The sequence below is a fragment of the Panulirus ornatus genome, chromosome 16, assembly GCF_036320965.1.
Source record: "Panulirus ornatus isolate Po-2019 chromosome 16, ASM3632096v1, whole genome shotgun sequence".
NCBI classification, from domain to species: Eukaryota; Metazoa; Arthropoda; class Malacostraca; order Decapoda; family Palinuridae; genus Panulirus; species Panulirus ornatus.
The window spans coordinates 22,434,505-22,458,503 of NC_092239.1; the positions used below are offsets into that span (position 1 = coordinate 22,434,505).

The 23,999-nt window shown below is 41.5% G+C and overlaps 1 protein-coding gene across 1 annotated transcript in view; it reads right to left on the reverse strand.

Moving 5' to 3' along the window:
- Window positions 1-23,999, reverse strand: part of LOC139754195 (small ribosomal subunit protein mS39) — a 303,614-nt gene that overhangs the window by 148,230 nt on the left and 131,385 nt on the right. Inside the window, exons 5-7 of the mRNA XM_071671407.1 lie at window positions 23,112-23,244; window positions 14,831-14,927; window positions 1,283-1,417 (exon numbers count right to left, since the gene is read on the reverse strand). Coding sequence (XP_071527508.1) covers window positions 1,283-1,417; window positions 14,831-14,927; window positions 23,112-23,244 — 365 coding nt within the window. The remainder of the gene's footprint in view (window positions 1-1,282; window positions 1,418-14,830; window positions 14,928-23,111; window positions 23,245-23,999) is intronic.

Sequence of the window (23,999 nt, forward strand, 5' to 3'; positions counted from 1 at the left end):
GAACAAGGCTCCTTACCTCTTCTACCAGTACCCAAGGAACAAGGCTCCTTACCTTTCCCCCAACTACCTGAGGAAAAAGGGTATGTTCTTCTCCCACCAATATCAGAAAACAATGCTGCTTGCCTCTCCCACCAGTACCTGAGGAACAAGGCTCCTTAACTCTCCCACCAATACTTGAGGAGCAAGGCTCCTTGCTTTTCCCACCAGTAACTGAGAAACAAGGCTCCTTACCTCTCCCAACAGTACCAAAGGAACAAGGCTCCTACCCTCTCCCAACAGTACTTGAGGAAAAAAGACTCCTTACCTCCCCCACCAGTACCTGAGGAACAAGGCTCCTTACCTCTCCCAACAGTACCTGAGGAACATGAACCCTTACCTCTCCCATCAGGACCTGAGGAACAAGTATCTTCATCTCCTTCACCAGTACTGAGAAACAAGGCTCCTTACCTCTGCCACCAGTACCTAAGGAACAAGGCTCTTCATCTCCTCCACCAGTACCTGAGGAACAAGGCTCCTTACTTCTCCCGCCAGTACCTGAGGAACAAGGCTCTTCATCTTCTTCACCAGTACCTAAGGAACAAGGCTCCTTACCTCTCCCACCAGTACCTGAGGGACAAGGCTCTTCATCTTAACCAGTACCAGAGGAACAAAGCTCCTACCCTCTCCCACCAGTACCTGAGGAACAAGGCTCCTTACCTCTACCATTGGTATCAGAATACAAGGCTCCTTACCTCTCCTGCCAGTGCCTGAAGAACAAGGCTCCTTACCTCTCCCACCAGTTCCTGAGGAACAAGGCTCCTACCCTCTCCCACCAGTACCTGAGGATCAAGGCTCCTTAACTCTTCCATCAGTATCAGAAAACGAGACTCCTTACCTCTCTCATCAGTACCTGAAGAACAAGGCTTCTTACCTCTCCCACCAGCTCCTGAGGAACAAGGCTCCTTACCTCTCCCACCAGTATGTGAGGAACAAGGCTCCTTACCTCACCCACCAGTACCTAAGGAACAAGGCTCCTTACCTCTCCTGCCAATACCTGAAGAACAAGGCTCTTCATCTCCCCTATCAGTATCTGAAGAACAAGGTGCAACTTGGTAATCACTGAAGTGTTGGCTCAATCAATGAAGTGCTGGCTCATTATACAGCCATCACTAACTTTCCCCATACGGAGGTTGGTAGTACCGGTAATATTACTCTGGTTGGTGGCTGCCAACCAAGGAATACTTACTTACAAATCAAGATAATGTAAAGTACAGCAGGTAATAAGGACTAAAAATAAACTTACAGTCACCAACTTCCATCGAAGGTCAAATGCATCACGTAGAAATGAAGCAACCCGGATGAGAGAGTTGTACGTGTCAGCATCAAGGGGAATATCCTTTTCCTTGCATTCTTGGTAAAGCTGCCATGCTCTGTCAACCTGCAAAATCTTCCATTAGAACTAGGGGAAGATTATTTCTTCTAGTATGACTGTATAGTCATGTAAAACATCCTTTCCTGTTCAATTTCTAGGGCTAGGATAAGAATGATAAAAAAATATAGGAACCTACTATCCTGTTCATAATCTATATAAGCTCCAGTCAACATTTTCAAACACCTCAGTTTTGTGTTACTCTGAATGATAGAAAATGATAGAAAGGAAGACAGTGTTCAGTCTTGATAGCATGTCTTATAAGAAAACAGCTCCTGCACAGTTCACTAAACCTACCCAAAACAGATGGCACAAGCAACCCATAAGGTTCTACTTACACCTAATGGCTTACTTAAACCTCATGCTGAATAATGATTAACTCAGCTGACCACTGCCACCCATGCAGCAATTCATTTATTGCTTTTCATATTCTTTTCACCATTATTCAAGCAATTCATGGATGTCATATCATAATGTCATGAAATAAAGTGTAAGTGGGTGTTATGTGTTGAAATATATAAACAAGATATGTAATAATAATATCCAATGCTTTTGATGAGTCTTTACAAGTTGACATCATGGGCTACTTAGCACCTCTCTAAATCAGGCCCTTTCATCTCATGCACCCTTTGAGGATACTCCCTCAAAGGCCCAGTTCTCTGTTCTTAACGCTACCTCGCTAACGCGGGAAATGGCAAATAGTTTGAAAGAAAAGAAAAGAAATATGTATAACAATAATATTCGGGGGTTCCTTGACTACCAATGCATTACTAACCAAAGTTTCACATAAACATGCTTATATAACGAATACCAATTTTCCAACTACAGCATCAAGTTCTGAGTATCTGCACAACTTTTCCCTCCTGTAGGGTAAGTATCACATTGGCTGCAGGATACTCCTAGCCAAGCCTAGCTTGATCAAGGACAATGTTGGCATGAAGTCAAGCACAGCAAAGTGTGAGTGAGATAATCATATCACCTAAGTTGTGTCATCCACAATCTGCCTCTGTCTTTCTATCTTACTGTGACCCTCACTGCATGCATAAGTCCACAAGTTACCTTGATGTAGTACAAACTTTTGATAACTCTGACTTATTTACTGCTCTGTACTTTTAGATATGACCTCTAAGTATGAAGCTAATGATGTGAGTGGCACTTTTAGATATGACCTCTAAGTATTAAGATAATGATGTGAGTGGTGCTACCAAAAGGAGGGCATTGAAACTGATATCCTCAGGGCAGAAAGTGGACTTACTCAATTGCCTTGCACATAGCAAAAGTGCTGTGTTTGGTGGGAGGCATTTTGGTGTTAATGAGGCAACAATGAGAACCATAAAGAAAAATGAGGCAGCCTTTTGAGTGGCATAGCTGTTTGGTTGCTCTGTTGGAGTAAAGCGGTCAAGTGCACAGCATTAGGGGTGATGTAGTTCCATCATACTGCACAGCATTATTTCTTTATAATTCTTTACACAGTTTTGTGTAATCTATTCTTTTAAGTTATACATATTTCTGAAATATAACATGCTAACTGATAAGCATGAAGTGTTTATCATTGGATCACCCCCTAAACCTTATTTCCCATAAGGAAGTATCTTGCCTAAAGTGATTTTGTCAACCATGAGGTCTTGAATGTAACCCATGGTTGCCAAGGAACCTCTGTACAATATTTCTCAGAAGTGCTCAAGAGCTAAACAAAGGGCTCCCTGATGTCCCATTAAATCTGGTCCTTTAATCTTTATTCATGCTCTTTACAATTCGTTCATTATATTTTGTTTATCATTATGAGTGTAAGGAGCTAGGAATTTGCTACAACTGAGGAAGAATTTGCCTGAACAAAGCCACCCCCAAAAAGAAAGTTATGCTAGTTTTATCTCTTTATGCACACTAGACCTAAAACTTTGAAATCAATTCCCACATCAAAAATTCCATAACTATGATCATGGGAAACTGTGGTGATCTCAAAAGACACAAACAATCTAAGAAGGGTATAAGAACCCAACCAAAGGTGCCCTAGAAAGCAAGACTTCCTATATTAACTGCATTTCTGCCCTTGGGGCAGCCCTGGTCCCTCATTGCTTCATGACATGGTAATAGACAAAGTGTGGGGTTGCCAGATTAGTGGGCTAAGTGATTGTAACCCATCCACCATGACCTAGAGGGTGATCTTTGTCTCAAGAAGCTTCTAATACTTCTATGAGCAAAACAGCCTCAATGAAACAGAAAACCTCCTTCCCCCAGGATCAAGTAACAAGAATCTCTTGTCTGAAATTCCACTCAACATAATTAAGTAGAACCAAACCAGAAGAGAGAATCTTGGGGAGAAGAGAGTGGTGAGACAAGTCTCCTTGGAAAGGAGATTTGTCTGAGGAGAGATTGAGTGAGGAATGGCAAAAGGTGAGAGCAAATGATGAAAGGGGAGTGGGTGAGGAATGGGATGTATTTACGGAAGCAGTGATGGCATGTGCAAGAGATGCATGTTGCATGAGAAAGTTGGGAAGTGGGCAGATTAGGAAGGGTAGTGATTGGTGGAATGAAAAAGTAAAGTTGTTAGTGAAAGAGAAGTGAGAGGTATGTGGATGATACTTGCAGAGAAGGAGTGCAAATGACTGGGAGATGTATAAGAGAAAGCAGCAGGAGGTCAAGAGAAAGTGCAAGAGTTGAAAAAGAGGGCAAATAAGAGATGGCATGAGAGAGTATCAATAAACTTTAGGGGGGATAAAAAGATGCTTTGGAAGGAGGTAAATAATGTGCCTAAGACAAAAGGACAAATGGGAACATCGGTGAAGGGGGCAAGGGGGGATGTTATTGATTGGTTGATAAGGATACTCAATGTATGTCTAGATCATGGTGAAGAGCCTGAGGATTAGTGGAATACATGTATAGTGTCACTTTACAAAGGCAAAGGAGATAAAGGTGAGTGTTCAAACTACAGAGGCATAAGTTTGTTGAGTATTCCTAGAAAATTGTATGGGAGGGTAATGATTGAGAGGTTGAAGGCATGTACAAAGCATCCGATTGGGAAGAAGCAATGTTGTTTCAGAAGTAGTAGAGGATGTATGGATCAGGTGTTTGCTTTGAAGAATGTGTGTGAGAAATACTTAGAAAAATAGATGGATTTGTAAGTGGCATTTATGGATCTGGAGAAGGCATATGATAGGGCTGATAGAGATGCTTTGTAGAAGGTATGAAGAATATATGGTGTGGGAGGTAAACCGCAAGAATCGGTGAAAAGATATTATCAAAGGTGTAAGGCATGTAAGGCATGTGTACGAGCAGGAAGAAAGGAGAGTGACTGGTTCCCAGTGAACGTCGGTCTGTGGAAAAGGTGTGAGATGTCCTCACAGCTATTTAATTTGATTATAGATGGGATGGACAGGGAGGTAAATACAAAAGTTTTGGAGAGAGGGGTGAGTATGCAGTCTGTTGGGGATGAGAGAGCCTGGGAAGTGAGTCAATTGTTGTTTGCCAACGATACAGCACTGGTGGCTGATTCAAAAGAGAAACTACAGAAGTTGGTGACTGAGTTTGGAAAAGTGTGTGAAAGGAGAAATTTGAGAGTAAATGTGAATAAGAGCAAGGTTATTTGGTTCAGCAGGGTAGAGGGGACAAGTTAGTCGAGATATAAGTTTGAATGGAGGGAAGTGAAATGTTTTCAATATCTGGGAGTGGAATTAGCAGCGAATGGAACCATGGAAGTGGAAGTGAGTCACAGGAAGGTGGAGGGATTGAAGATGCTGGGAGCAATGAGGTATGTGAGGATACAGAGAACATTACCTCGGAGAGCAAAAATGGGTGTGTTTGATGGAATAGTTGTTCCAAAAATATCATATGGTTGTAGGGCATGGGCTATAGATAGGGTTGTACTAAAGAGGGTGAATGTGTTGGAAATGAAATGTTTGAGGAAAATATGTGGTGTGAGGTGGTTTAATCGAGTAAGTAATGAAAGGGTAAGAGAGATGTGTGGAAATAAAACAAGTGTGGTTGACAGAGCAGACGAGGGTGTGTTGAAATGGTTTGGACATATGGAGAGAATGCGTCAGCAAAGGTTGACAGAGATGTATGTGTCAGTATGTGTCAGAGGTGTAGGGAACAAGGAGAAGTAAGAGACCAAATTGGAGGTGGAAGGATGGAGTGAAAAAGATTTTGAGTAATCGGGGCCTGAACATACAAGAGGTTGAGAGACGTGCAAGGAATAGAGTGAATTAGAACAAAGTTGCATACTGTGGTAGATGTGCTGTCAATGAACTGAACCAGGGCATGTGTAACATCCAGGGTAAACCATGGACAGGTATGTGGGGCCAGGATGTGGATAGGGAGCTGTGGTTTTGGTGCATTACACATGGCAGCTAGAGAATGAGGGTGAATGAACGTGTCCTTTTCTGTCTATTTTCCTGGTGCTGCCTCACTGAAGCAGGGGGCAGTGATGCTATTTCCTGTGGGGCGGGATAGTCCCAGGAATGGATGCAGGAAAGCAAATATGAATATGTACATGTGTATATAAGTGTATGTCTGTGTAAGTGTATGTATATGTGTATATGTATATGTGTGTTTATGTATATATAAACACGTATATGAGTGGATGGGCCATTCTTCATCTGTTTCCTGGCACTACCTCACTGATGCGGAAAATGGCAAGCAAGAGGTGGAGGGGATAAGGAGAAGCAGGAGACCAAATTGGAGGTGGAAGGATGGAGTGAAAAAGATTTTGAGCGATCGGGACCTCAACATACAAAAGGGTGAGAAGCAAGCAATGGACTGAACCAGGGCATAAGAAATGTCTGGGGTAAACAATGGAATGGTCCATGGAGCCTAGATGTGGATAGGGAGTTGTGGTTTTGGTGCATTACACATAGCAGCTGGAGAATGAGCGTGAATGCATGCGTCCTTTTCTGTGTTTTCCTGACGCTGCCTCGCTGAAACAGGAGGAAGCGATGCAGTTTCCTATGGGCTGGGATAGTGCCAGGAATGGATGCAGGCAAGCAAATATGAATATGTACATGTGTATATAAGTATATGTCTTTGTATGTGTATGTTTACGTATGTATATGTGTATATGTATATGAGCATTTATGTATATATATATATGTATACATTGAAATGTATAGGTATGTATATGTGCATGTGTGGATGTGTATGTAAATACATGAGTATATGGATGGGTTGGGCCATTCTTTCATGTGTTTCCTTGCACTACCTCGCTAATGCAGGAGACAGCGACAAAGTATAATAAATAAAAAAAAATAAAAAATAATAAAAATGGGAAGGTCTGTGGTTTTGGCACATTTCAATGATAGCTAGAGACTGAGTTTGAATGAATGTAGCCTCTTTTGTCTTTTTCCTGGCTGAAACAGAGGCCAGCAATGCTGTTTCCTGTGGGGCGGGGGCAGGGTGACACTGAGAATGAATGAAGGCAAGCAAGTATGAAGATGCACATGTGTACATATGTCTGTTTATGCATATGTATATGTGTATATATGTTGATATGTACATGTGTATATAAGTATATGTCTTTGTATGTGTATGTTTACGTATGTATATGTGTATATATGTTGATATGTACATGTGAATATGTGTAGATGGTTTGTTCTTCATCTGTTTCCAGGTGCTACCTCGCCAACGCTGGAGACAGCGACAAAGTATAATAAATAAAAAAAAATAAAAAATAATAAAAATGGGAAGGTCTGTGGTTTTGGCACATTACACATGATTGCTAGAGACTGAGTTTGAATGAATGTAGCCTCTTTTGTCTTTTTCCTGGCTGAAACAGAGGCCAGCAATGCTGTTTCCTGTGGGGCGGGATAGTCCCAGGAATGGATGCAGGAAAGCAAATATGAATATGTACATGTGTATATAAGTATATGTCTTTGTATGTGTATGTTTACGTATGTATATGTGTATATATGTTGATATGTACATGTGTATATAAGTATATGTCTTTGTATGTGTATGTTTACGTATGTATATGTGTATATGTATATGAGCATTTATGTATATATAAACACGTATATGAGTGGATGGGCCATTCTTCATCTGTTTCCAGGTGCTACCTCGCCAACGCTGGAGACAGCGACAAAGTATAATAAATAAAAAAAAATAAAAAATAATAAAAATGGGAAGGTCTGTGGTTTTGGCACATTACACATGATTGCTAGAGACTGAGTTTGAATGAATGTAGCCTCTTTTGTCTTTTTCCTGGCTGAAACAGAGGCCAGCAATGCTGTTTCCTGTGGGGCGGGATAGTCCCAGGAATGGATGCAGGAAAGCAAATATGAATATGTACATGTGTATATAAGTATATGTCTTTGTATGTGTATGTTTACGTATGTATATGTGTATATGTATTTATTTAGTATATTATCCCTGAGGATAGAGGAGAAAGAATACTTACCACGCATTCCCCACGTGTCGTAGAAGGTGACTAAACGGGATGGGAGAGGGGGGGGCTAGAAACCCTACCCTCCTTGTATTTAAACTTTCTAAAAGGGGAAAAAGAAGAAGGAGTCATGCAGGGAGTGCTCATGCTCCTCGAAGGCTTAGATAGGGGTGGCTAAATGTGTGTGGATGTAACCAAGATGAGAAAAATGAAGAGATAGGTAGTATGTTTGAGGAAAGGAACCTGCATGTTTTGGCTCTGAGTGAAACGAAGCTCAAGGGTAAAGGGGAAGAGTGGATTGGGAATGTTTGGGAAGTAAAGTCAGGGGTTGGTGAGAGGACAAGAGCAAAGGAAGGAGTAGCACTACTCCTGAAATAGGAGTGGTGGGAGTACGTGATAGAGTGTAAGAAAGTAAATTCTAGATTGATATGGGTAAAACTGAAAGTGGATGGAGAGAGATGGGTGATTATTGGTGCATATGCACCTGGGCATGGGAAGAAAGATCATTAGAGGCAAGTGTTGGAGAAGCTGAATGAGTGTGTTGGTAGTTTTGATGCACGAGACCGGGTTCTAGTAATGGGTGATTTGAATGCAAAGGTGAGTAATGTGGCAGTTGAGGGAATAAACGGTGTACATGGGGTGTTCAGTGTTGTAAACGGAAATGGTAAAGAGCTTGTAGATTTGTGTGCTGAAAAAGACTGGTGACTGGGAATACCTGGTTTAAAAAGAGATATATGTAAGAATATGTATGTAACTAGAAGAGATGGCCAGAGAGCGTCATTGGATTAAATGTTAATTGATAGGCGAGTTAAAGAGAGACTTTTGGATGTTAATGTGGTGAGAAGTGCAACTGGAGGGATGTCTGATCATTATCTTGTGGAGGTGAAGGTGAAGATTTGTAGAGGTTTTCAGAAAAGAAGAGAGAATGTTGGGGTGAAGAGAGTGGTGAGAGTAAGTGAGCTTGGGAAGGAGACTTGTGTGAGGAAGTACCAGGAAAGACTGAGTACAGAATGGAAAAAGGTGAGAACAAATGACGTAAGGGGAGTGGGGGAAGAATGGGATGTATTTAGGGAAGCAGTGATGGATTGTGCAAAAGATGCTTGTGGCATGAGAAGTGTGGGAGGTGGGCAGATTAGAAAGGGTAGTGAGAGTTGGGTTGAAGAAGTAAGATTATTAGTGAAAGAGAAGAGAGAGACATTAGGATGATTTTTGCAGGGAAATAATGCAAATGACTGGGATATGTATAAAAGAGAGAGGCAGGAGGTCAAGAGAAGGGTGCAAGAGGTGAAAAATAGGGCAATGAGAGTTGAGGTGAGAGAGTATCATCAAATTTTAGGAAGAATAAATAGATGTTTTGGAAGAAGGCAAACAAAAAGCGTAAGACAAGGGAACAAATGGGAACATCAGTGAAGGGGGCTAATGGGGAGGTGATAACAAGTGGTGATGTGAGAAGGAGATGAAGTGAGTATTTTGAAGGTTTGTTGAATGTGTTTGATGATAGAGTGGCAGATATAGGGTGTTTCGGTCAAGGTGGTGAGCAAAGTGAGATGGTTAGGGAGAATGATTTGGTAAACAAAGAAGAGGTAGTAAAAGCTTTGCGGAAGATGAAAGCTGGCAAGGCAGTGAGTTTGGAAGGTATAGCAATGGAATTTATTAAAAAGGGGGGTGACTGCATTGTTGCCTGGTTGGTAAGGTTATTTAATGTGTGTATAACTCATAGTGCAGTGCCTGAGGATTGGCAGAAGGCTTGCATAGTGTCATTGTATGAAGGCAAAGGGGATAAAAGTGAGTGCTCCAATTACAGAGGTATAAGTCTGTGTTTTTTTTTTTTTTTCATACTATTCGCTATTTCCCGTGATAGCGAGGTAGCGTTAAGAACAGAGGACTGGGCCTTTGAGGGAATATCCTCACCTGGCCCTCTTCTCTGTTCCTTCTTTTGGAAAAATTAAGAAAAAAAAAAAACGAGAGGGGAGGATTTCCTCCCCTCTCGTTTTTTTTTTTTTGTCTGTGTATGTATATATATATATGTATACATTGAAATGTATAGGTATGTATATGTGCATGTGTGGATGTGTATGTAAATACATGAGTATATGGATGGGTTGGGCCATTCTTTCATGTGTTTCCTTGCACTACCTCGCTAATGCAGGAGACAGCGACAAAGTATAATAAGCTAAATAAAATATATGTATATGAGTGGATGGGCCGTTCTTCATCTGTTTCCTGGCGCTCCCTCAATGATGCGGGAAATGGCAATCAAGAGGTGGAAGTAATTAGGAGAAGCATGAGACCAAAGTGGATGTGGAAGGATGGAGTAAAAAAGATTTTGAGTGATCAAGGCCTGAACATAGAGAAGGGTGATAGTCAGGCAATAGACTGAACTATGGAATGTGAAATGTCTGGGGTATATATGTATATATATGTATGTGTGTGTGTGTGTATATGTGCGTATGTATGTGTATGTGTGTGTATGTGTATATGTATATATATATGTATATTATCCCTGGGGATAGGGGTGAAAGAATACTTCCCACGTATTCCTCGCGTGTCGTAGAAAGCGACTAGAGGGGACGGGAGCGGGGGGCCAGAAATCCTCCCCTCCTTGTATTAACTTTCTAAAATGGGAAACAGAAGAAGGAGTCACGCGGGGAGTGCTCATCCTCCTCGAAGGCTCAGAGTGGGGTGCCTAAATGTGTGTGGATGTAACCAAGATGTGAAAAAAGGAGAGATAGGTAGTATGTTTGAGGAAAGGAACCTGGATGTTTTGGCTCTGAGTGAAACGAAGCTCAAGGGTAAAGGGGAAGAGTGGTTTGGGAATGTCTGGGGAGTAAAGTCAGGGGTTAGTGAGAGGACAAGAGCAAGGGAAGGAGTAGCAATACTCCTGAAACAGGAGTTGTGGGAGTATGTGATAGAATGTAAGAAAGTAAATTCTCGATTAATATGGGTAAAACTGAAAGTTGATGGAGAGAGGTGGGTGATTATTGGTGCATATGCACCTGGGCATGAGAAGAAAGATCATGAGAGGCAAGTGTTTTGGGAGCAGCTGAATGAGTGTGTTAGTGGTTTTGATGCACGAGACCAGGTTATAGTGATGGGTGATTTGAATGCAAAGGTGAGTAATGTGGCAGTTGAGGGAATAATTGGTATACATGGGGTGTTCAGTGTTGTAAATGGAAATGGTGAAGAGCTTGTAGATTTATGTGCTGAAAAAGGACTGATGATTGGGAATACCTGGCTTAAAAAGCGAGATATACATAAGTATACTTATGTAAGTAGGAGAGATGGCCAGAGAGCGTTATTGGATTACGTGTTAATTGACAGGCATGCGAAAGAGACTTTTGGATGTAAATGTGCTGAGAGGTGCAACTGGAGGGATGTCTGATCATTATCTTGTGGAGGCTAAGGTGAAGATTTGTATGGGTTTTCAGAAAAGAAGAGTGAATGTTGGGGTGAAGAGGGTGGTGAGAGTAAGTGAGCTTGGGAAGGAGACCTGTGTGAGGAAGTACCAGGAGAGACTGAGTACAGAATGGAAAAAGGTGAGAACAATGGAAGTAAGGGGAGTGAGGGAGGAATGGGATGTATTTAGGGAATCAGTGATGGATTGCGCAAAAGATGCTTGTGGCATGAGAAGAGTGGGAGGTGGGTTGATTAGAAAGGGTAGTGAGTGGTGGGATGAAGAAGTAAGAGTATTAGTGAAAGAGAAGAGAGAGGCATTTGGACGATTTTTGCAGGGAAAAAATGCAATTGAGTGGGAGATGTATAAAAGAAAGAGACAGGAGGTCAAGAGAAAGATGCAAGAGGTGAAAAAAAGGGCAAATGAGAGTTGGGGTGAGAGAGTATCATTAAATTTTAGGGAGAATAAAAAGATGTTCTGGAAGGAGGTAAATAAAGTGCGTAAGACAAGGGAGCAAATGGGAACTTCAGTGAAGGGCGCAAATGGGGAGGTGATAACAAGTAGTGGTGATGTGAGAAGGAGATGGAGTGAGTATTTTGAAGGTTTGTTGAATGTGTTTGATGATAGAGTGGCAGATATAGGGTGTTCTGGTCGAGGTGGTGTGCAAAGTGAGAGGGTTAGGGAAAATGATTTGGTAAACAGAGAAGAGGTAGTGAAAGCTTTGCGGAAGATGAAAGCCGGCAAGGCAGCAGGTTTGGATGGTATTGCAGTGGAATTTATTACAAGAGGGGGTGACTGTATTGTTGACTGGTTGGTAAGGTTATTTAATGTATGTATGACTCATGGTGAGGTGCCTGAGGATTGGCGGAATGCGTGCATAGTGCCATTGTACAAAGTCAAAGGGGATAAGAGTGAGTGCTCAAATTACAGAGGTATAAGTTTGTTGAGTATTCCTGGTAAATTATATGGGAGGGTATAATGATTGAGAGGGTGAAGGCATGTACAGAGCATCAGATTGGGGAAGAGCAGTGTGGTTTCAGAAGTGGTAGAGGATGTGTGGATCAGGTGTTTGCTTTGAAGAATGTATGTGAGAAATACTTAGAAAAGCAAATGGATTTGTATGTAGCATTTATGGATCTGGAGAAGGCATATGATAGAGTTGATAGAGATGCTCTGTGGAAGGTATTAAGAATATATGGTGTGGGAGGCAAGTTGTTAGAAGCAGTGAAAAGTTTTTATCGAGGATGTAAGGCATGTGTACGTGTAGGAAGAGAGGAAAGTGATTGGTTCTCAGTGAATGTGGGTTTGCGGCAGGGGTGTGTGATGTCTCCATGGTTGTTTAATTTGTTTATGGATGGGGTTGTTAGGAAGGTAAATGCAAGAGTTTTGGAAAGAGGGGCAAGTATGCAGTCTGTTGGGGATGAGAGAGCTTGGGAAGTGAGTCAGTTGTTGTTCGCTGATGATACAGCGCTGGTGGCTGATTCATGTGAGAAACTGCAGAAGCTGGTGACTGAGTTTGGTAAAGTGTGTGGAAGAAGAAAGTTAAGAGTAAATGTGAATAAGAGCAAGGTTATTAGGTACAGTAGGGTTGAGGGTCAAGTCAATTGGGAGGTGAGTTTGAATGGAGAAAAACTAGAGGAAGTGAAGTGTTTTAGATATCTGGGAGTGGATCTGGCAGCGGATGGAACCATGGAAGCGGAAGTGGATCATAGGGTGGGGGAGGGGGCGAAAATTCTGGGGGCCTTGAAGAATGTGTGGAAGTCAAGAACATTATCTCGGAAAGCAAAAATGGGTTTGTTTGAAGGAATAGTGGTTCCAACAATGTTGTATGGTTGCGAGGCGTGGGCTATGGATAGAGTTGTGCGCAGGAGGATGGATGTGCTGGAAATGCAATGTTTGAGGACAATGTGTGGTGTGAGGTGGTTTGATCGAGTGAGTAACGTAAGGGTAAGAGAGATGTGTGGAAATAAAAAGAGCATGGTTGAGAGAGCAGAAGAGGGTGTTTTGAAGTGGTTTGGGCACATGGAGAGAATGAGTGAGGAAAGATTGACCAAGAGGATATATGTGTCGGAGGTGGAGGGAACGAGGAGAAGAGGGAGACCAAATTGTAGGTGGAAAGATGGAGTGAAAAAGATTTTGTGTGATCGGGGCCTGAACATGCAGGAGGGTGAAAGGAGGGCAAGGAATAGAGTGAATTGGAGCGATGTGGTATACCGGGGTTGACGTGCTGTCAGTGGATTGAATCAAGGCATGTGAAGCGTCTGGGGTAAACCATGGAAAGCTGTGTAGGTATGTATATTTGCGTGTGTGGACGTATGTATATACATGTGTATGGGGGGGTTGGGCCATTTCTTTCGTCTGTTTCCTTGCGCTACCTCGCAAATGCGGGAGACAGCGACAAAGTATAATAAATAAAAAAAAATAAAAAATAATAAAAAATGGGAAGGTCTGTGGTTTTGGCACATTACACATGATAGCTAGAGACTGAGTTTGAATGAATGTAGCCTCTTTTGTCTTTTTCCTGGCTGAAACAGAGGCCAGCAATGCTGTTTCCTGTGGGGCGGGGGCAGGGTGACACTGAGAATGAATGAAGGCAAGCAAGTATGAAGATGCACATGTGTACATATGTCTGTTTATGCATATGTATATGTGTATATATGTTGATATGTACATGTGAATATGTGTAGATGGTTTGTTCTTCATCTGTTTCCAGGTGCTACCTCGCCAACGCTGGAGACAGCGACAAAGCAAAATAAGTAAATAAATATTATTTTTTCATTTATCATACTAGACTGCCATTTCCCATGTCAGTGAGGTAGCATCAGGAAAAAGAAGAAGAGTGGCCAATCCACTTATATACACATATATATACATAAACATCCATACAGGCACATATACATACATATACATATCAATGTATACATATACATACAAAGACTTATACATACTTACTTGCCTTCATCCATTCCTAGCTCTACCCCTTCCCACATAATTGCAGTTTCCCACGTCAGCAAGGAAGTGCAAGGAAACAGACGAAGAATGACCCACCCACTCATATGAACGTATATATACATAAACGCCCATATATGCACATTTTTCTTTTTCTTTCAAACTATTCGCCATTTCCCGCATTAGCGAGGTAGCATTAAGAACAGAGGACTGGGCCTTGAGGGAATACCCTCACCTGGCCCAATTCTCTGTTCCTTCTTTTGGAAAATTAAAAAAAAAATGAGAGGGGAGGATTTCCAGCCCCCCGCTCCCTCCCCTTTTAGTCGCCTTCTACGACACGCAGGGAATACGTGGGAAGTATTCTTTCTCCCCTATCCCCAGGGATATACATACATATACATATCAACATATGCATACACATACACAGACATATACATACATATACACATGTATATGTTCGTACTTGCTTACCTTCATCCATTCCTGTCACTAACCCGCCACACAGGAAACAGCATCATTACCCTCTGTTTCAGCAAGGTAGTGCGAGGAAAACAGCCAAGGCCAACTAGTGCATCTGTTTTGAGCTCATGGAAGAACCTAGCCCAAATACTATTCTTGTCATCCTTCACAAATTCACTTTCAAGAATCTACAACAAAATAAGAAACTATACATATTTCTACAACTGCTCTTCTTTTCATCACATACCTGGTAATACTGAGCCATACCACGAATAAGGGCACAATATGCTGCTGATCCTTTGTTGCTCAAAGATGTAAATAATTCTTCAGCCAGTCCATCATCTCTGGAGAAATATATCAGTAATTCAAAAGTGAATAATTAAAGAGTAAATCCTGTAAAGCTGAAAACACATCTCTGTCATATGCAAAAGCCCAACCTAGGGTCTTCCACATACACTGATAAAATACTGCTTGAGAAGCTAAGATGGTATTTTGAGTGGATATAAGAATTTAAGAACATGAAGACAGCAAAATAAGGTCTGAAAGAGATTTGAAACCAAAGGAAAACAGAAAAAAGAGCTCATGTAGCATAATCTTGTGTGTAGAATGGATAAAAGATACATAGTTTCATGCTGAATACCCATATCTAGACTTGTGGCATGGTTACATCCCTGGATAACTCACTGCAAGTTGAAACATCACAAGTTCAGCTTTTGAAACCTATCCTACAAGTAAAGTTGTTGAACAAAAATCCTCATAAACTAATTCTGAAAAATGGACCATAACTGAAATAACTCTTCATCCTATATTAGTATATTTCATCCTACTTAAAAGGGTACTGAAACAAGGTGACAAGGGCTTTAGGTTGAAGGGGCACAATAGTTGTCATCATCATCCCTGATTTATCCGATTCCACAACTGTTGCCTAACAAAGGTAATATAGTAATGCAAACTATATTAAACAGACTTACCAAAAAAATGTGGTGATGACAGGTTAAGGTGGTGAAGGAGTAGAATCAGGTAGAATGAGGGCTACTGGGAGTACCTACCTACCTAAGATAACTTATGACAAGATCTTGCCAAAATGGCAGGGCTAGCAGATGGCACTCAATGAATCTCATGCATCTTATGGATCTGTAGCATCTAGAGCATTGCAAGATCTGTATTCCATCAAGAATCCAATGATAACTCCACTGTATAAAATAAATTATCGAAGATTATTTACAAGGTACTGGTTTATCAAATACAGATGTTGTAAGATCTTGTACAGCCCTTGTGCAATGATGTCACAAATCATGTGCACATTTCAAACTTCTGCCATATGGGTGATTATCTCTGCTGTGGTGACTGCTGGTAGACTGTATGTAGCACTGATATAAAACACTTGCCTACGTCAGTGAGCAACAAAATGGCATACACATATGTGGTGTGCTCAAACAGAACTGAAGGCAGGCCTGTCCATCTACTGGTATCCTTCAAATAAAGGAGCCAGATTTAGTTAGTTGCTGAGAAAAGATGATTTTGGCAACCTTCCAGCAATTCCAAATTATGCAGTGCACATTTCATTATTGGTAAGGTAGACCTGGTCCTAAGCCACTAATTCTAAACATTTAGAATTTTGCACTTCACCTGTAAATGATGTAGCTTGAGATGTAGCAAAAATCATTTATGCTGCTTATACTTGGCCAGTGTACCATATAAATGATTTCGTTATGTAGTAAGGTAGTAGTTGGTAGGCACTCACTGACCAAGGAGTTATATTACCAGTACTACCTGCTGTGCATCATAAGTTTTAGTAGTGGCTGCGAAGTGAGCCAGCACTTCATTGGTTGTCAAGGTGCACTCCTCTCAGCCAAGTAGCTCTCTTTATCTCTACCTCACCCACACATGGATTGCTGGCATTCTTTCCATGAACATACAGTCTCTTCATGTCATACATGCCATATCACTTGACAACACTTGGCCCGCACAATTCATTCTTTGTAATTCTAGATTTTCCATGCTGTGAGCACCATGTGCTAGCCTCGCCTTTTGGCAAAATGGTAGGTGCAACAGACAGAAGCAACAGGTAGGAACAAAAAGCAGAAGCATGAGGCAGAAATATGAAGAAGTAGTAGGAAGGAACATTAGGCAGGGACATCAGGTAAAAGTAGGAGGTTGGGATTTTAGGCAGGAACATTAAATAGAAGTAGTCAGTAGGAATATAAGAAACAGAGTGCCAGAGTTGCCCCCTGCCAATGGCCTATTAAGGGTGACACTAAAGGCTAAAAAGTACCAGTAAAGTTCACCACATATGGAGACTCTTTTGCCTTAGCCTCCCCCTTGAGGTAGTTCCCAGAGGGAATGGGTTTCAGAGGTACAGATTGACAGATAAATAGATAGATAGTAACATAACAAGCAAAGCCTCTCTTAAAATGATTTTTGTTTTCAAATTTTTGAGGTAAGATTAATGATCCACTATCACAGTTTATTTGATCACAATAATGTTTTTTGCAACGTCATCATCAAGACCTTTAACATACTTTGAGAGATTTAATGTACGAGAATCCATAATAAGATGCCCCAGGTGAAAGTATAAAGTATGTTATCATTAGTCCAATGTCAGTGCTAGGCCTTTTGCTGTTACTTTGATCACCAATGATATCACAAGCAACTCATGTGTAATGTTATTTGCACATGGACTATATCACATGAAGGCACTTGAAATTTCGGATAATACTGGTGCTATACTCATTCTAGACCTGTCCTTCTGTGTATTAGATGTAACATGACTTTTGGAACAAATGTTTTGTGCAAAAAAAGTGTCTTACAAGCAGCAAAATACAGTCTATATTAAGAAAAATGGCTGGATTTGTATGTGGTGTTTATGTATGTAGAGAAAGCATATAAGATTGATAGAGATGTCCTGTGGAAGGTATTACTAATATACAGTGTGGGAGAAAAGCTGCTAGAAGCAGTTAAATGTTTCTATCAAGGGTGTATGTCATGTGTATGATTACAAAGTGAAGGCTGGTCTGTGGCAGGGGTGTGTAATGTTATTATGGTTGTTCAATTTGTTCATGGATAGGGTGGTGAGGGAAGCAAACACGTCTTGGAGAGAGGGGCAAGTATGCAGTCCGTAGGGGATGAGAGGGCCTGGAAAGTGAGTCAACTGTTGTTTGCCAATGATACAGCACTGGTGATAGATTTAAGTGAGAAACTGCAGAACTTGAGGGCTGAATTTGGAAGAATGTGAGAATGAAGGAAATTGAGAGTAAACATGAATAAAATCAAGGTTAATAATTAGGTGCAGCAGGATTGAGGGACAGGTTAAGTTGGCTGTGAATTTGAATGGAGAAAAATTGGAGGAAGTGAAGTGTTTTAGATACCTGGGAGTGGACATGGCAGCAAATGGAACCATGGAAGTGGAAGTGAGCCACAGGGTGGGTGAGGGGGCAAAGATTCCAGGAGTTATGGAGAATGTGTGGAAAAAGAGACTGTTATCTGGGAGGGCAAATATGGATATATATGAAGGAACAGTAATCTCAACAATATTTCATGGATGCAAGGCATGGGCTATAGATAAGGTTGTGTGTAGGAGGGTGGATGTTTTGGAAATGAAAAAGTGAGGAGAACAGGTGGCTTGATTGAGTGGTTAATGGAAGAGTAAGAGAAAGTTGTGGTAATAAAAACACTGTAGTTGAGAGAGCTGAAGTGTGCATTGAAATGGTCTGGACAAATGGAGAGAATGAGTGAGGAAAGGTTGATAAAAAGGATACATGTGTAAGAAGTGGTAGGAACAAGAAGAATGGGGAGACTAAATTCAAGATGGAAGGATGGAGTGAAAAAGATTATGAGTAATAGGGATCTGAACATGCAGGAGGGGGAGAGGGGTGCATAGGATAGTATGAATTAAAATGATGTGGTATACAGGGGAAAGATTTGCAGGGCAGAGCTATAGATAAGGAGCTATGGTTTTAGTACATTACACATGATAAAGACTGGATAATTACACATGATGACTAGAGAATGGATATGAATGGATGGGGCCTTTCTTTATCTGCCCTTGGTGCTACCTCACTAACAAAGGAAACGGTGATCAAGTATGAAAGAAAAAGAATAATGAAAATATATGAGGTATAGAAGAACTTTACAATTCAGGGAGGTGAAGCAAGGTGAGGTGAATGATTGTATTTCAGTTGAAAACATTCTACAGGTAATGTTTCTGTATAGCTCTCTTCGGGAGGTCTTATTAATGCATGAACTAATGCTTATCTACATATTCAGGGAACATACACAACAAAATGCTACCTAACCCATGAAAGATCCCAAAGAAATGTGGATCTAACAAACAGGCAGATACCTATCATTTTTTTGTATATGTTGTATATCATTTCCATTACTTGGATAACATTTTGAGTCTTATTTCCATTATTTACAAACATTCTGAGTATTTTTCTCTCTTTTGTCCAGTCTCTAACCTCCTATTCATATGGAAATGTTAGTCATAATAAAGTGTGATTCAATTCCACATGAGCATTTTCTGATACCTATCCTGTGCTTTTTTTTTTTTCTTTTTTTGCTTTGTCGCTGTCTCCCGCGTTTGCGAGGTAGCGCAAGGAAACAGACGAAAGAAATGGCCCAACCCACCCCCATACACATGTATATACATATGTCCACACACGCAAATATACATACCTACACAGCTTTCCATGGTTTACTCCAGACGCTTCACATGCCTTGATTCAATCCACTGACAGCACGTCAACCCCGGTATACCACATCGCTCCAATTCACTCTATTCCTTGCCCTCCTTTCACCCTCCTGCATGTTCAGGCCCCGATCACACAAAATCTTTTTCACTCCATCTTTCCACCTCCAATTTGGTCTCCCTCTTCTCCTCGTTCCCTCCACCTCCGACACATATATCCTCTTGGTCAATCTTTCCTCACTCATTCTCTCCATGTGCCCAAACCATTTCAAAACACCCTCTTCTGCTCTCTCAACCACGCTCTTTTTATTTCCACACATCTCTCTTACCCTTACGTTACTTACTCGATCAAACCACCTCACACCACACATTGTCCTCAAACATCTCATTTCCAGCACATCCATCCTCCTGCGCACAACTCTATCCATAGCCCACGCCTCGCAACCATACAACATTGTTGGAACCACTATTCCTTCAAACATACCCATTTTTGCTTTCCGAGATAATGTTCTCGACTTCCACACATTCTTCAAGGCTCCCAGAATTTTCGCCCCCTCCCCCACCCTATGATCCACTTCCGCTTCCATGGTTCCATCCGCTGCCAGATCCACTCCCAGATATCCTGTGCTATATCACTATATATGAGAAACAATCGAAGGCTCAGATAGGGGTGTCTAAATGTGTGTGGATGTAACCAAGATGAGAAAAAAGGAGAGATAGGTAGTATGTTTGAGGAAAGGAACCTGGATGTTTTGGCTCTGAGTGAAATGAAGCTCAAGGGTAAAGGGGAAGAGTGGTTTGGGAATGTCTTGGGAGTAAAGTCAGGTGTTAGTAAGAGGACACGAGCAAGGGAAGGAGTAGCATTACTCCTGAAACAGGAGTGGTGGGAGTATGTAATGGATTGTAAGAAAGTAAACTCTATATTGATATGGGTAAAACTGGAAGTGGATGGAGAGAGATGGGTGATTATTGGTGCATATGCACCTGGGCGTGAGAAGAAAGATCATGAGAGGCAAATGTTTTGGGAGCAGCTGAGTGAGTGTGTTAATAGTTTTGATACAAGAGACCATGCTATAGTGATGGGTGATTTGAATGCAAAGGTGAGTAATGTGGTAGTTGAGGGAATAATTGGTATACATGGGATGTTCAGTGTTGTAAATGGAAATGGTGAAGAGCTTGTAGATTTATGTGCTGAAAAAGGTCTGGTGATTGGGAATACCTAGTTTAAAAAGAGAGATATACATAAGTATACGTATATAAGTAGGAGAGATGACCCGAGAGCATTATTGGATTACGTGTTAATCGATAGGCGCGCAAAAGAGAGATTTTTGGATGTTAATGTGCTGAGAGGTGCAACTGGAGGGATGTCTGATCATTATCTTGTGGAGGTGAAGGTGAAGATTTGTAGAGGTTTTCAGAAAAGAAGAGAGAATGTTGGAGAGAAGAGAGTGGTGAGAGTAAGTGAGCTTGGGAAGGAGACTTGTGTGAGGAAGTAACAGGAGAACCTGAGTACAGAATGGAAAAAGGTGAGAACAAAGGACGTAAGGGGAGTGGGGAAGGAATGGGATGTATTTAGGGAAGCAGTGATGGCTTGCGCAAAAGATACTTCTGGCATGAGAAGCGTGGGAGGTGGGCAGATTAAAAGGGTAGTATGCTGTGGGATGAAGAAGTAAGATTATTAGTGAAAGAGAAGAGAGAGGCATTTGGATGATTTTTGCAGGGAAATAATGCAAATGACTGGGAGATGTATAAAAGAAAGAGGCAGGAGGTCAAGAGAAAGGTGCAAGAGGTGAAAAAGAGGGGAAATGAGAGTTGGGGTGAGAGAGTATCATTAAATTTTAGGGAGAATAAAAAGGTGTTTTGGAAGGAGGTAAATGAAGTGCGTAAGACAAAAGAACAAATGGGAACATCAGTGAAGGGGGCTAATGGGGAGGTGATAACAAGTAGTGGCGATGTGAGAAGGAGATGGAGTGAGTGTTTTGAAGGTTTGTTGAATGTGTTTGATGATAGAGTGGCAGATATGGGGTGCTTTGGTCAAGGTGGTGTGCAAAGTGAGAGGGTTAGGGAGAATGATTTGGTAAACAGAGAAGAGGTAGTAAAAGCTTTGCGGAAGATGAAAGCCAGCAAAGCAGCGGGTTTGGATGGCATTGCAGTGAAATTTATTAAAAAAGCGGGTGACTGTATTGTTGACTAGTTGGTAAGGATATTTAATGTATGTATGACTCATGGGGAGGTGCCTGAGGATAGGCGGAATGCTTGCACAGTGCCACTGTACAAAGGCAAAGGAGATAAGAGTGAGTGCGCAAATTACAGAGGTATAAGTTTGTTGAGTATTCCTGGTAAATTATATGGGAGGGTATTGATTGTGAGGGTCAAGGCATGTACAGAGCATCAGATTGGGGAAGAGCAGTGTGGTTTTAGAAGTGGTAGAGGATGTGTGGATCAGGTGTTTGCTTTGAAGAATGTATGAGAGAAATACTTAGAAAAGCAAATGGATTTGTATGTAGCATTTATGGATCTGGAGAGGGCATATGATGAGTTGATACAGATTCTCTGTGGAAGGTATTAAGAATATATGGTGTGGGAGGCAAGTTGTAAGAAGCAGTAACAAGTTTTTATCGAGGATGTAAGGCATGTGTACGAGTAAGAAGAGAGGAAAGTGATTGGTTATCAGTGAATGTTGGTTTGGAGCAGGGGTGCGTGATGTCTCCATGGTTGTTTAATTTGTTTATGGATGGGGTTGTTAGGGAGGTGAATGCAAGAGTTGGAAAGAGGGGCAAGTATGCAGTCTGTTGTGGATGACAGAGCTTGGGAAGTGAGTCAGTTGTTGTTTGCTGATGATACAGCGCTGATGACTGATTCGCATGAGAAACTGCAGAAGCTGGTGACTGAGTTTGGTAAAGTGTGTGAAAGAAGAAAACTGAGAGTAAATGTAAATAAGAGCAAGGTAATATATTAGGTACAGTAGGGTTGAGGGACAACCTAATTGGGAGGTAAGTTTAAATGGAGAAAAACTGGAGGAAGTGAAGTGTTTTAGATATCTGGGAGTGGATTTGGCAGTGGATGGAACCAGTGGAAGCGGAAGTGAATCATAGGGTGGGGGAGGGGGCGAAAGATCTGGGAGCATTGAAGAATGTGTGGAAGTCGAGAACATTATCCTGGAAAGAAAAAATGGGTATGTTTTAAGGAATAGTGGTTCCAACAATGATATATGGTTGCGAGGCGTGGGCTATAGATAGAGCTGTGTGAAGGAATGTGGATGTGCTGGAAATGAGATGTTTGAGGATTATATGTGATGTGAGATGGTTTGATCGAGTAAGTAATGAAAGGGTAAGAGAGATGTGTGGTAATAAAAAGAGTGTGGTTGAGAGAGCAGAAGAGGATGTTTTGAAATGGTTAGGTCACATGGAGAGAATGAGTGAGGAAAGATTGACAAAGAGGATATAAGTGTCAGAGGTAGAGGGAATGAGGAGAAGTGGGAGACCAAATTGGAGGTGGAAAGATGGAGTGAAAAAGATTTTGGGTGATCAGGGCCTGGACATGCAGGAGGGTGAAAGGTGAGCAAGGAAAAGAGTGAATTGGAACAATGTGTTATACCGGGGTCGACGTGCTGTAAATGGATTAAACCAGGACATGTGAAGCGTCTGGGGTAAACCATGGAAAGTTCTGTGGGGCCTGGATGTGGAAAGGGAGCTGTGGTTTCAGGGCATTATAAATCACATCTAAAGACTGAGTGTGAATGAATGTGGCCTAAGAAACAAAACATGAAAGCATGATATTAAATGATGACAATGCTAAGATTAAACTACTATAAAGAATAATGAAATAGGCAACTTACTTCCAAGTTTTCCTAATTCCCATAACACCTTGTCGGTACCAGCGCTCCTCTACCCAGTCTTGATCCAAGGGGTCTTCACAGTTGTAATAGCTTATCAACTCTAGAAGTTCTTGGCAGACCTCATCACTTAGCTCTACAGAGAACAGATGGAAAACTCTAATTTTCTTAATTAATTTAGAAGCTGAACAATATGTGTACCTTCAATTCCTTAGCTCACATTCTATTTATTTATTATTTATTTTGCTTTGTCACTGTCTCCCGCGTTAGCGAGGTAGCACAAAGAAACAGACAAAAGAATGGCCCAATCCACCCACATACACATGTATATACACACACGGCCACACACGCAAATATACATACCTATAGATCTCAATGTATACATATATATACACACATAGACATATACATATATACACATGTACATAATTCATACTGTCTGAATTTATCCATTCCCATCGCCACCTCGCCACACATGGAATAACAACCCCTCCCCACTCATGTGTGCAAGGTAGCGCTAGGAAAAGACAACAAAGGCCACATTCATTCACACTCAGTCTCTAGATGTCATGTAATAATGCACCGAAACCACAGCTCCCTTTCCAAATCCAGGCCCCACACAACTTTCCATGGTTTACACCAGATGCTTTATATGCCCTGGTTCAATCCAATGACAGCACATCAACCCCGGTATACCACATCGTTCCAATTCACTCTATTCCTTCCACGCCTTTCACCCTCCTGCATGTTCAGGCCCCGATCACTCAAAATCTATTTCACTCCATCTTTCCACCTCCAATTTGGTCTCCCACTTCTCCTCATTCCCTCCACCTCTGACACATATATCCTCTTGGTCAATCTTCCCTCACTCATTCTCTCCATGTGACCAAA